The 14,616-nt window shown below is 38.3% G+C and overlaps 1 protein-coding gene across 2 annotated transcripts in view; it reads right to left on the bottom strand.

Moving 5' to 3' along the window:
• The window catches only part of AKR1D1 (aldo-keto reductase family 1 member D1), a 39,930-nt gene that overhangs the window by 4,914 nt on the left and 20,400 nt on the right, over positions 1–14,616 (bottom strand). Inside the window, exons 4-7 of one of the 2 annotated variants that reach the window (XM_007983066.3) lie at positions 12,931–13,008; positions 6,383–6,505; positions 5,108–5,217; positions 4,246–4,411 (exon numbers count right to left, since the gene is read on the bottom strand). In XM_007983066.3, coding sequence (XP_007981257.1) covers positions 4,246–4,411; positions 5,108–5,217; positions 6,383–6,505; positions 12,931–13,008 — 477 coding nt within the window. The remainder of the gene's footprint in view (positions 1–4,245; positions 4,412–5,107; positions 5,218–6,382; positions 6,506–12,930; positions 13,009–14,616) is intronic. The other variant, XM_037991136.2, reaches the window with a different exon arrangement.

Here is a 14,616-nt window from a genome sequence, read left to right as displayed (position 1 = left end):
ATGCAATTGTAACCTACATTGTGTTGAGAATAAAAGTAAACTTACTTTCATAAACTTTGGTTTCGATCTCAATAGAAGCTTTCAGATTCACCCTCTCTACATTATTTCTATATCATGTTTTTTCTTGTTGTATGTGGATTGATTTTCAGTGGTGGTCTTTTTTTTTTCTCCCATGGCACAAATTATCCTAAGTGAATGAGGATCTCATATTACAAAACTGAGCTCCTGATAGTTCCTCTCAAACTGCTTCTCCTACAGTTTTCCATTTCAGTAAATGTTTGAAGAAGGAGAGATTGTTAACTGTATCAGATGTGGCTGAAAGACCAAGTGGGACAAGGACTGAGAATTACTGGATCTAGCAATGTGAGGTCACCGGTAACTTTGACAAGGGCTGTTCCAGTGGGATGGTCAGGGTAAATGTTTGGTTTGAATGGATTCAGGAGATAGTGGGGGAAGGGAATGAGAAGCAGTGAGAACAACTTCTCTTTCAAGATGTTTGAAACAGAAAGAGAGAAGTGGATAATACTTGGAGAGGAAAGTGAGTCTAGATTGGATTTTATTTTTTAAGATAGGAGGTTACTACCTATGCGAATGTTGGTGGGAGTTACACAGTAGAGAGGAACAATTGCTAGTGTAGGAAAGAGAGGGGGATGTTTGAAATTGAGCCTATGGAGGATTTATTAGGAAGTTGTCATTGTAATTTCCAAGGGATAACCATGGGAATTAGTGACTGAAATATATAGGACAAGATTCTTATGGGAGAGGAAGTCACAGAGCTGTCAGGTAAGGGCAGAGAACGACTGGTGTGGATGTTGAATTCACTAAGAATTATGAGAGGGAGAGTGTTGGAGAAAGTGAAAGTGAGCCCAGAGATAACATCGTCAAAGAATGGAGTCCAATGGATGATGGCAACAAAGCTGGACCACACCTGGTATAATTTCATATTTTTCTTTAAATTTTAACTTTTAAAATATCCTGGCTCCATATTAGTTTTCTTCATTTTTACCTTTAATTTTATCTAGTTTTTAAAGTCATGGTTTTTTGTTTGTTTGTTTTGAGACAAAGTTTCGCTCTTGTCATCCAGGCTGGAGTGCTATGGTGTGATCTCAGCTCACTGCAACCTCCGCCTGCCTCGTTCAAGTGATTCTCCTGCCTCAGCCTCCTGAGTAGCTGGGGTTACAGGTGCCCACAACCACACCCGGCTAATTTTTGTATTTTTAGTAGAGATGGGGTTTTGCCATGTTGGCCAGGCTGGTCTCAAACTCCAGACCTCAGGTGATCCACCTGCCTCAGCCTCCCAAAGTGCTGGGATTACAGGAATGAGCCACCATGCCCAGCCTAAACTGATGGTTTAACTTAACTTTTTTTATTTTAAAGCAATGGGATCTCACTTTGTTGCCCAAGCTGCTCTCAAACTCCTGGCCTCAAGCAATTTTCCTGCCTCGGCCTCCCAAAGTGCTGGGATTACAGGTGTGAACCACTGTGCCCAGTCTTAACTTTTTATTACATAATTTTTATTGTCTTTTGCTTTTCTTTTATCATCAAAATATTTATTTTTCCCTTTATTCTTTATGTTTTATTGATCTTTGCCATTCTTTTAAAATATTCTAACAGTTTATTTTACCTCCATTCTAAGAGAGCGTAATTTTTTATTTTGTTGCTTCTTGCTTTCATACCCAGCAAAATTCATGGTTATTGGGTGAGTCTGTTCCCTAAAGAGTGAGAATTGGCTGTGATTTTCATTCTTATCTTCCTTCTAAATCTGTATCCCTTTTATATTTTCTTGGAATATGTGACCTCTGAGTTCCATTCTTTTATTATCAAGGCTATGGAAACATATGGAATATAACATAATTAGTTACTATGAAAATTTCAAGGAGAGTGGCATTTTCTCTGGTACAAAATTGCGATTTGCTAGATGCCATAAAGTCCAAATGCCTTCCATTGCAAAGGTCACTTGTAACACTCTCATATAATTTTTGAACAGCAAAATTTTCAGTCCTCGAAAAGCCCATCAAAATGTGTTTTAATCTTCAGTGAACCAAAACATTAGTCATGCAGTTGATCTCTTTCTAAGACTGTGGAAAAGAGTGTCAACCACTTTTTAGCATGAGGCATTTTGGCAAATGTTAAAGTACTGTCAGGAGGTGATGTAACTATTTAGCATCTTTTCTCCTTTTTTCTTTTTATGAACTTTCCTTCCCCTTTCTAGTGGAGCTGTTAAGTTCTTCAGCACAGGAATAGGCATATAGCCCTGGGGGCAAATCAGGGTATCCTACTCTGTGGCCACAGTGGGTAATATGAGGGTGACCTACAAGAGCTAATCAGGGATTGATAGAGACCCTGATAGAAGCCTTTGTTTCTGATCATCTTCACTCTTCACCGAGTATGAGTAATTGATTATCCTGGAGCTGTTAGGAATTGTCTGTGTCACCATGTGGGTGGAGAGAAAGGAGAGACAGAGGGAGAGAGAGAGAGAGAGAACGAAATCTTTTTATAAATCATTTGAGTACCTGTGTCTAGCCATTTCTGATCTACTCATGGACTTTCCGGTTATGCGAGCCAATAAATTATCTTTTTTTTCTTTGCTAAAGTTTGAGTTGCATTCTATCATGTAGCAAAAAAGCTCTGAAGATGTAATTGTCTAATATTGTGGATATCTTCCTATGTCAGTACTTTTTTTTTAAATGGCTATATGATATTTCAATGTACAATTTGTTTTATAAAATCCTGTTGAAGATTGTTTTGAGTTTTTAAAATATTACAAATAATTCTATAATAAACGTCTGTCTGTGTGTGTGTGTGCATCCATGTATATATGTGCAAATACATCTATAGGATAAGACTGCTGAGACAATGGATATGTGTATTTGGATTTATTTAATTTGACAGATAACATTGTATGTTTTTATCATACGCAACATGATGTTTCTACATACATATAAATTGTGGAGTGGCTAAATCTAGCTAATTAACAAATGCATTACCTCATATAGTTATCACTTTTGTGGTAAGAGCACATAAGATGTACTCCCTTTATGTTTTTCAAGAATACACTATATCATCATCAACTATAGACACCTTTTTGTACAATAGATCTCTTGACACTTATACCTTCTCACTGTAATTATGCATTTTTTGACCAACATCTCTTCATAGCACCCTCCCTTCAATAATCTCAGCCTCCGGTAACCACTATTCTACTCCCTACTTTTATGTGATTAACTTTTTTAGATTCCATATATAAATAAATCATGTAACGTGTGCATTTGAATTTTGATGAACATGAAATAATTTAACCTACTCTTCCATATCTCATACAAATCAATGTTTCTAACAATAGTATGTGAAAGCGCCTGTTTCCCCAAATATTACCAAGTATTTTTATTATTTTCTGATATGAAGGGACAACTAGTATCCTATTTTTTATTTATCTTTAATTATGAGTAGGGCTAAACAGGCAATTTACTTTTGAAATGTAAATTAACTAATGGGTAATTAATTAATTTTATATGGCACTTTTCTATGGTTGTATTTACCTAGCAGTTTAGTCTTTAGTAGTAGCGGAATCAATGAATTACCCCATTTGTCTAGTTCTTTCTTCACCTGGAAGTTACAATGTAAGTCATAGATTACTTATTGAGGGAAGTAAAGGCAATTAGCATTCAAGAGTCTAAAAGGTCCTCGTCAGTAATTTTCGAATTTGTCCTCAACTTTTACCAGAGCCATTAAGAAGGTGGAAAGTTGACTATTATGAATTCCAAATTGTATTCACTCAATTTCTGTTGTGCTGGTAGAGAAGTGAGTAGGTAGTGTCAAGAGTCAATAGATAAGAGGCTGGGTACAGTGGCTCACGCCTGTAATCCCAGAACTTTGAGAGGTCAAAGTGGAAGGATCGCTTGAAGACAGGAGTTCCAGTCTAGCCTGGGCAACATAGCAATACCCTGTCTCTAAAAAAAAAAAAAAATTTTTTTTTTTTTTTTTTAAGAAACAGAAAGTAGATAAGGAAAGAGAAAATAGAAGGAATCTGGATAGTGAACAAGTAGCAAAACAATCTCTGAAGTACTGACAATTGTCTCAAATTCAGTGAAAATTAAACCTAGATATGGGCTACACGGGTCAAGGAACTGGTATAAAATAAAATATGAGAGTGTTACAAGTTTCCTATTAAGCTGAACACATTCTATAAAAGCAAAAACAGCAAACATACCCATCTTTTCACATTTCCAAAAGCAATTCTCTTACCTGAAAATTTTCTTTGATCCTTTCAAGATTGAAGCTTTTAGGAATGACAACCACCCCTCGCTGGATGTTGAAACGCAAAACAATTTGAGCTGCTGTCTTATTGTACCTTTTCCCCAATGAGTTTAGAAGCACATCCTTTAACAAAGGTGGAGAAGAAACATTCACCCTTAAAAATATCAAAACATGCATCATAATTAGTTTGTGTAATCAGAACCAAAGGTTAATAAACCATCTTCTTCCTCTGTCTTCCCATTCACCCAGTCACCTACCAGGACACTGCAGGTCACCTGTAACCAGTTTCTCTGAGTGCAGAGTATGCATTGAAGGGAGAGGTACTCTTAGTATGGGAAGATCAAGCAAGGCAAGTTTATGGAGCTGCCTCCTTCAGAGGGTAAATAATATTTTTTGATGAGTCTTACAGAGAGAGCCGGCATATAGGGAAAGGCAGGAAGACTGAAGTGGAAGAAATAGAGATGCAACTTTTGCAATCACCTTAAAGTAGAAAAATTTCTACTTACATTTATGGAACACATCATAGTAAAAGTATCAGTATTGAATATAGGATCAAAAAATTCAAAATTTGCAAAACATGGCCATAGAAACTCCTTTGTCAAATAATAATTAAAGTAACATTTACTGAGCATTCCTATATATTGGGCACTGATAGGCAATTTCATATCTATAATGTAATCAATTTCACAACAGCTCAGTGAGGAAAGTATGAAAAGTTCTAATTCAAATATACAGATAATGACTTGAAGAGGTTGCACAGGCAAACCAAAAGGCATTCCAATCAATTACAGTAGTTCACATGAGCCTCACACTCTACACCAAAGGAAATACTTCCTAAAGTTTTACTTACCAGATTGGATTCCTACTGGTCCCCAAAGGGCTATACGCAATAATGACGATGTCATGTTGTTGGCAAAATTTCAAGAGTTTTGGCTGCGTGAAATACGGATGGCACTCAACCTATGTGGTTGCATTGGAGAGCAGAGTACAAAATCAAGGCCACGTTGTTGAAAGCAATTTTATAGTTAAAAAAAATTCTTTAATAGAATCCATTTTATTAATAGAATCTCCTTCATGCTGTGTACATTTTGTGTTCTAGTCTGTCCCTTCGTATCTTGTTCATTTTGCTTCCTTAAAATGGATTTGAGAACATCTTTTGTTAAGATTTCACATAATATGAATGTCTTGTGACTTACTTAATCATTCCCTTAATTTTTTTTGTTTCCCCTTTTTTCTATTACAAACAATGTTGTAGTAAACACACATCAGTCTATCTAGGCATTCTGATATTTTTTATTAGGGTAGATTACTAGAAATAGAAGACTGAACATTTTTTAAGGGCATTGATACATAGTGACAAATTGTTTTTTTAGTAAAGCTAAATCAATTTGCACTTACTAGCATTTAATCACTTGCCTACATTGGGGCATTATATTTAAAAATATTAATAAGACAAAAACTGCTAATTTGATGTGCAATAGAAAAATCACACTATAATTTAAGTTTCTCTAATTAATAGTTTAACATTTTTCATGTTTACCAGTCTTGCAATTTGTCTTTTGTGAATTTCTGTTCACTTCTTTTAGTCCTTTTTCTGTTGAACCTTACTGTTTTTTCTCATTGTTTTTGTCATTGATTTTTATTAGATTCTTTTTTTTTTTTTTTTTTGTTAGACGGAGTCTCACTCCGTCGCCCAGGCTGGAGTACAGTGGTGTGATCTCAGCTCGCTACAACCTCCGCCTCCCTGGTTCAAGCAATTCTCCTGCCTCAGCCTCTGAGTAGCTAGGATTACAGGCATGTGCCACCATGCCTAGCTAATTTTTGTATTTTTAGTAGAGACGGGGTTTCACCATGTTGGTCAGGCTGGTCTTGAACTCCCGATTTCCTGATCGCTCGTCTTGGCCTCCGAAAGTGCTGAGATTACAGGTGTGAGCCACTGCACCCAGCCCCAAGTCCGTTTTTTTAAGTGATACCAATAGAAAGAAGTCTAAAGACTTGCATAGGGTCCCATGATGAGACTCAGGTGGAGCAATCATGAGCCTCCCGATTCCCAGCTGAGGCTTTTTCCTGTCATGTAAATCCTGCCCCCATTCCCCACACCCCAGTGGAAGCTATTAGGCTGTACCTGGTTGCTGACTGGCTTGTATTTGAGTCCCGGCTTGTTCAGGATGAGCTCCAGCTGCCTGCGGTTAAAATTGGACACTCCCAGAGATTTCACCAAGCCAGCATCTTTGCAAGCTTCCATAGCCTGTAGAGTGAATGTCAAGAGGTCAATAAACAAGCCTCACAAGAAGCAAGAATGAATGTTTATAAGGGTGACTGTGAATTCTTTAAAAAGGAAAGTTCCTGGGTATGTTAATAAGCATCCTGCGAAGAAAAATAAAAGAAGGATGGTGGGAAAAGGCAGGAATTCTATGATCGAGTTTGGAAAATATGTGTATGCCATATTTTCCCCTTGTATTTTCTCAAGGTATTTAGCACACTTCAGTGATCCCAGGTAGGGTGTGATGGCTCACACTTGTCATCCCAGCACTTTGGGAGGCTGAGACAGGAGGATCACTCGAGGTCAGGAGTTCAAGACCAGCTTGGTCAACAGAGTGAGACTTTATCTCTAATAAAAATCAAGAATTAACTAGGCATGGTGGTGCATGCCTGTAGTCCCAGTTACTTAGGAGGCTGAAGTGGAAGGATCCACTTGAGCTGGGGAAATTGAGGCTGCAGTGAGTTATAACTGTGTCACTGCACTCCAACCTGAGCAACAGAGTGATACCCTGTCTCAATTAAAAACATTTTTAAAAAATGATCCTACTTCTTGAAATTTTTGGATACTGTCTTTATGGCATAATACCTGGGCTCCCTCTTTTTTTTTTTTTTTTTTTTTGAGATGGAGTTTCGCTTTTGTTGCCCAGGCTAGAGTGCAATGGCGTGATCTCGGCTCACTGCAACCTCCACCTCCCGGGTTCAAGCCTCCTGAGTAGCTGGGATTACAGGCATGCACCACCATGCCCGGCTAATTTTGTATTTTTAGTAGAGATGGGGTTTCACTGCGTTGGTCCGGCTAGTCTCGAACTCCTGACCTCAGGTGATCCACCCGCCTCAGTCTCCCAAAGTGCTGGGATTATAGGCGTAAGCCACTGCGCCTGGCTGGCAATTTTCATAAACATTCTGGTATATGTGAAATAGATATATTCTCCCATTTTTGGATGTAACACTCTCTGTCTCTCCTCTCTCTCTCATACATATATGTATGCAAATATACATACACACAGGTTATATATAAAATTAGGTCTAGCTCTTCTTGGCTTCTCAGTAGCTGAAATTAATATGTCAAAATTAACAGAAGGAATATGTCAAAAACTGAAAGGAATATGTCAAAAATCTCTTACTATACTGGTGATATATTAATGTTCTTCTGTATTTTTTTTTTTTTTTTTTTTTTTGAAATAGTATCTTGCTCTGTCACCCAGGCTGGAGTGCTGTGGTGGGATCTTTGCTCACTGCAGCCTTGACTTCTGGGCTCAAGAGATCCTACCTTCTTAGCCCCTTGAGTAGCTGGACTACAAGCATGTGCAACCACACTGGTTAAATTTTGTTTTTAAAATATTTTTTGGAGATGAGGGGCTCTCACTACATTGCCCAGGTTGATTTCAAACTCCTGGCCTCAAGCGATCCTCCTTGGCCTCCCAAAGTGCTGGGATTTCAGGCATGAGCCAATGTCCTTCTGTATTCTGTCAATTTTTTGTTTTATATATTTTGAAGATACTTTATTTGGTATATATGTGCTTAAATTAGTATATCTTTTTGGTAAATTCAATCTTTCATCTTTATGTACAACTCTTTTTATCCCTAATAATGCTTTTAATTTTTAAGTCTGTGTTATATGATATTAATATAGTAATACCAACTTTTTCTGGTATTTGACTGGTGTGTGTGTGTGTGTGTGTGTGTGTGTGTTTACTGTAAAGTTTTAACTTTCACATGTCTTTTTGCTTAGGTGCCTCCTTTTAAATTGTCAATCTCTGTCTAGGTGAGTTTATTTTATCTACATTTATTGCAACCATACATATATTTGAACTGTTTCTACCATCTTGATTTCAATTTATCCCACTTATTCTGTTTCTTCTTAACTCTTTATTACTTTTAAGAAGTTTTCTAATAAAGACAATAACTTAGCATGTTTACACAGAATTTATGTCTACCCTCAACATCTGTGATGCTAATAGTATAATATAAACTTTAATTGTAGCATCTTATGGGTTCATTTTCCTCTTGTTATTTGATCTTAAATATGTTCATAGATAATACATACTTTAAGTTTAATTTGATCACTTTTGCTTTATGCATTTTTTTGGAGCATCTGTTAGATTTTTATTCCTTTTACTTAGTACATCAATCAGACTTAATGATTTCCAGTGTGGGTCTTTATGTGGCAAAATTTCTGAGCATGTGTAGATGTGGAACTTTTTATCCTGCATCATTTTGCCTTATAGTTTGGTGGGTTATAACTGATGTATAATAAACTACACATTTTGAAGTGTACATTTTGAGGATTTTAATGTATGCATACACCAGTAAAATTATCATCAGAATCAAGATCATGAACACCTCCAGTGGAATACTGATAAATGTTTTAACAACCAGCTATCCAGGAAGAAAAACGCTCCCCAGTTTGTAGTATTTGTCAATGTCTGTGATGTGACTATTCACACCAGGTTATTCAAGCTAACAATCCAACATCACTGAATGTAGAGTTAGGAAGAGGTTTGCGCAACAGGTTCTTGCAAGCTGGTATGGGCCACTTTTAGTACAAGATTACCCTCCCCCATTGAATTGCCTTGGCATTTCTGTTGAAAATCAGATTCTCATGCCTCAGCCTTCCAAGTAGCTTGGATTATAGATGGGCACCACCACGTCCAGCTAATTTTTGTGTTTTTAGTAGAGATAGGGTTTTGCCATGTTGCCCAGGCCATGTTGACCATATATGTGTATGAGTCTATTTTAACATTCTCTATTAGGTTTTATTGACCTATATGTTCCTCTTTATGCTAATATGGCACTGTCATGATTGCAGTAGTTGTATAATAATTCTTGAAATTAGTATAAGCCCTCCAAACTTATTGCCTTTTGTTTGTGAGATGGAGTCTTGCTCTGTCACTGAGGCTGGATTGCAGTGGTATAGCTCACTGGAGCCTCAACCTACCAGGTCAAGTGATCCTCCGACCTTAGCCTCCTGAGTAGCTGGGACCGCAAGCACATGCCACCCCCATGCCTGGCTAATTGTTTTATGCTTTTGTAGAGATGGGGTCTCACTGTTACCCATACTGGTCTTGAACTTGTAGGCTCAAGTGATCCTCCCTGCTCAGCCTCTCAAAGTGCTGGGATTACAGGTATGAGCCACTGTGCTTGGCTATTGCTCTTTTTCAAAAAGTTGTTGTGGTTATTATAGGTTATTTGTACTTCCATATAAATTTTATTTTATTTATTTTTTTGGGACAGACTCTCACTCTGTCACCCAGGCTGGAGTGCAGTGGTGGGATCTCGGCTCACTGCAACCTCCGCCTCTCAGGTTGAAACGATTCTCATGCCTCAGCCTTCCAAGTAGCTGGGATTATAGATGGGCACCACTATGCCCAGCTAATTTTTGTGTTTTTAGTAGAGACAGGGTTTTGCCATGTTGCCCAGGCTGGTCTCAAACTCCTGGCCTCATGTGATCCACCTGCCTTGGCCTCCCAAAGTGCTGAGATATACAGGCGTAAGCCACTGCTCTGGGCCCCATATAAATTTTAGAAGTCGGTTTTCTATTTCTATTGAGATTTTGACTGGGATTACATTGAATCTACAGATGAATTTGGGGTGAATTAACATCTTAATATTCTGATCAAGGAACATGGTAAATCTCCATTGAATTTTGGATCATCTTTGATTTCTTTCAGTTATAAGTTGTTGTTTTTTCTGTTTAGCTCTTGCACAGATTTTTAAAGATTTATCTCTAAATATTTAATGTTTAGTATTGTTTTTAAAAATAATTTCCAATCGTGTGTTGCTAATATATAAATTACATCTAGATAAAGATTTTAATATTTTTAGGTCTTATGGATTATTTACATGTGTGCCTCCTGTTTGATCAGATAGCATACCTTACATAATTAAAATACTTGGAAGAATTACTGAGATTTATGTTATGTCTCAAAAAATGGCCTACGTTGCTGGGCGCGGTGGCTCACATGTGTAATCTCAGTACTTTGAAAGGCCAAGACGCGTGGATCATGAGGTCAGGAGTTCGAGACCAGCCTGACCAACATGGTGAAACCCCGTCTCTACTAAAAATACAAAAATTAGCTGGGCATGGTAGCGCAAGCCTGTAATCCCAGTTACTCAGGGGGCTGAGGCAGGAGAATTGTTTGAACCCAAGAGGCAGAGGTTGCAGTGAGCCGAGATCGGGCCACTGCACTCTAGCGTGGGCAACATTGTGAAACTCGTCTAGAAAAAAAAAGAAAAATAACACTCTGTTATATTTTGGTGAAGTGTTCTATAAATGTCAACCAGGTTAAGAAGGTTGATAATGTTGAAATCTCCTATATCCTACAGCTCTTTCTGTATACTTTTCATTTTAGTATGATACCATTTTAATAGAATCTCTGACTATAAATGTGAATTATTCTCTTTCTCAGAAAGATATTCCTCATCTTTCCTCTTTTGTACTCCATGATCCCTTTAAGATCTTTTTTTTTTTTTTTTTTTCCTGTAACTATTACTCCCGACTTTTATTTTTTTCTTTTTTGTAGAGATTGTGTCTCACTATGTTTCCCAGGTTGGTCTTGAACTCCTGGGCTCAAGTGATCCTCCAGCCTTGGCCTCCCAAAGCATTGGGATTACAGACATGAGCCACTATGCCCGCCTTCTTGTTTCCTTTTATTTTTTCTTCTTTCTTTTTTCTTAGACTCCAACTGTGTGGATATTGGAATTTCTAATTTTATTCTTTGAATTTCTTAGCTTTTCTTTCATATTTAAAAAAATTCTTGTCCTTTTCTTCTTCATATTGAGAGATTTCCTCATTCTGACATCTCAATTTGACCATTTTCTTCTATTTATCCCAACCTATTGCACTGTTTTTATTTTTTAATTATTATTTTCGCTTGTTTTTTAAAATGTTGTTTGTTCACATTTCATATTGCTAATGTCTTTTCTTATGCTCTCTAATATATTAATTGGTTAATTTAAAGGTTCCTGGTTCTCTGTTCTGTTTATGTTGGGATCAGTAATTGAGATGTATTGTCTTCTTGTGAAACAAATGCCTTGTTACTTTGGGCTGTGAAATCATTTTTTCATGATCCTGGCTGTCCTGTTAGGTAGTCCCTTAGAAGAGAATGTTCAAAATGTCCAACTATCCAAACCTGATTCGCTCCCATGAGGTCAGGAGTGACTGTGTGTTCTTTCGGACGGAGCCCCAGGCACTGGGAAATAAATCATTCCTCCTCATCCCTCTAAACAACTCCACAGCTCAGACCTTCAGCTGTTGCCTCAGAGGCAAGTATATAGAAAGAGGTACTTACCAGAGTGTAATTTCCAAGCTTTTGGAGTTTAGAATTGTATTGGTGGGAAAAAAATTGCCAGAGGTGAGTGGGTAACTTACGTTTTTCTTCAATTTTCACAAGTTCAGAATTTCAAGGTCGCTCTACTGTGATTCCTGAAAACACCTGATTGAGCCCTGAGTTTCCAACTGTGTGGAAATATTTGTTCCCAGGCTATGGCAGGGGTGAAGGAAGTGCGAAAGGACCAACCCTTCCTCTCCTGTACTATCTTCTTCCTGCTTATTGGGTCGACTTCTACTCTAGGTCAGAGCTGCCACACCACCTCTAAGCAAACAAGTTCAAAATATCCCTCCCCGCCATGAATCCGTAAGGGTTTATATATTATTTTCCTATAGTTGTCTACTCTTGTGATCTTGGGAAAAGAGCCAGCAGCTTGCTCAGAAATAAAAAACACAATTGCTTTTCAGGTTTTTTTTGAGACAGCATCTTGTCTGTCGCCCAGGCTGGAGTGCAGTGGCATGATCTCGGCTCACTGCAACCTCTGCCTCCCAGGTTCAAGCAATTCTCCTGCCTCAGCCTCCTATGTAGCCGGGATTATAGGCACCCATCACCACGCCTGGCTAATTTTTGCATTTTTGTTAGACACAGAGTTTCACCATGTTGGCCAGGCTGGTTTCGAACTCCTGACCGCAGATGATTCGCCTACCTTGGCCTTCCAAAGTGCTGGAATTACAAGCATAAGCCACTGCGACTGGCGTGTTTTTCAGTTTTTTATGTATTATTTTAAGTTTGTTTATTTTAGGCATCATATTAACAACTTAAGATTTATATTTTTATTTCGTGAATTTATCTTATTCACATATTCTAATTACTTTTATATTAGAACATATTTTGTTTACATTGTTTTTCCTTCCACACTGCTCTCTTTTCTTTGGCATTCCAGCAAAACAAAAGTAAGAATTATTTAGTATCCAGCAGTGGAGATTTCATATACCTGTACTTACGGTTAGGAATGCCTGTTCTGACTGTTACTTTTCATTGGAAGAAAAGGGTGCATCTTTCTCCATAAATATGACAGGAATAATCAGATCACAGTGTTAAAAATATAGTCTTTTAAAATAAGAAGCACATTTGAACTTACCTCCCAAGTGGCACACAGATTTGACTTGTGATATAACCATTTGCCATTCTCATCTCTAGGGTATACTTCATCTCCTGGCTGAAAAAAAAAAAAAAAAAGAATAAATGTAATTCATTTTATTTATACCTGGGAATTAAAATAATAGAATTTAGACTTCCCAGTTTTCATAATTGTGAGCAATAAATGTCTATTGTTTCTAAATCACCCAGTCTAAGGTATTTTGTCGTAGCGGCCCAGCTGGATTAAGACACCTGCCCACGCCCCCTGGGATGCCAGTACCTGTCTTGCGTGCACTGTCCTTTCACTCTGTACAGCTGACACCTGCATCTGTTAGAGGACAGACCTCAGGCTACTGGGACTTGTGTATCTACTCAATTAGATGTGCCCAGGAATTTACACCCTGCTCCCCTCGCTGGGGCAGCCTTTGAGCTAAAGTTGCAAGGATCAATATTTGTTTCTTTGCCCCGTGACTGTGTAATTCTGAGATGTGAACAACTTTGTGTCCAGAGCTTTCTGTGACATTTAGCCTAAGTTGCTCTCTGTAGGACTCTGCTTTCTACCTCATATCTGCTTAACCTCTTATTTTTCAGCCACATTTCCCCACTCGCTTTTCAGTTTTCCCTGGTTGTACTTCAAAATAAATCACTCTTGTGTGCATTCTCTTCATCTCAGCCTTCTGGGGAACTCAGCCTAAGGTGCTATATGCAATAGCGGAGAGCTGATGGTGCCTGGGACTGGGGCAACTGCAGTAGAGAGGAAAAGAAGGGAACAGATTAGCACATGAACAAGTAGTAGAGCCAGCATGCCTTAATGTTGACTTGGAAATGAGGTAGGGTGGTGGAAATGAGGGATAGGGAGGAATCAAAGATGATTCCCAGACGCCTTGGGTGGGTGGTGGTAACCATTTCCTGAGGTTGGGGCTAGCAATCTGGAATATCATTTTGGATATTTTGACTTTGAAATGGTCATTAAACATTCAAGTGGATATTGAGGCAGGCAGTTGAACAGAGAAGTCAGGAGCTCAGAGAGAGGTCATGGCTACAGAAAAAATTTGGGAGTCATTAGCATGTAAAATGGTATCAAATCCACAAGGTTGGATTAAGTCACCTATAGAGAGAGTATAGCTAGTAAGACAAGAATATTGAGGGTTGAGGACTGGGCATAACAACATTTGGAAGCTGGCAGAGAAGAAGCTGCCAAAGACCATGGGAAGGTCATGAGATGTCATGAGCACTATGAGAAGAAAATGTTTACAGAAGGAGGTGGTAGTCAACTGTATTGAAAGAGATCAAATAATAGGAGGACAAAATGTCTATTGGTTTTGGCAGGATGAAAGTCTTTGTTGACTTTGGTAATAGGGATTTTCTTATTGGGAATCGCTGTGGTTTAAATGTGTCCCCCCGAATTCATGTGTTGGAAATTTAATCCCCAGTGCAACTGTGTTGGGAGGTGGGACCTAATGGGAGTTGTTCAGTCATGGATTAATGACATTGTAAAAAGGGCTCAGATGAGGAGGGGTGCCCTCTTGTGCTCTTTGCCCTGCCTCATTCCAGCATGTGATGACATAGCAAGAAGGCCCTAGTGAGGTGCTGGTCTTGGACTCTCCAGCCTCTAGAACTCTGAGCCAATACATTTCTGTTTATTATCTACTACCCAGTGTCAGGTATTCTTTTTTTTTTTCTTTTA

Source organism: Chlorocebus sabaeus, chromosome 21 (genome assembly GCF_047675955.1).
Source record: "Chlorocebus sabaeus isolate Y175 chromosome 21, mChlSab1.0.hap1, whole genome shotgun sequence".
In the NCBI taxonomy this organism is placed as follows: Eukaryota; Metazoa; Chordata; class Mammalia; order Primates; family Cercopithecidae; genus Chlorocebus; species Chlorocebus sabaeus.
This window is presented reverse-complemented; position numbering and strand designations above follow the sequence as displayed.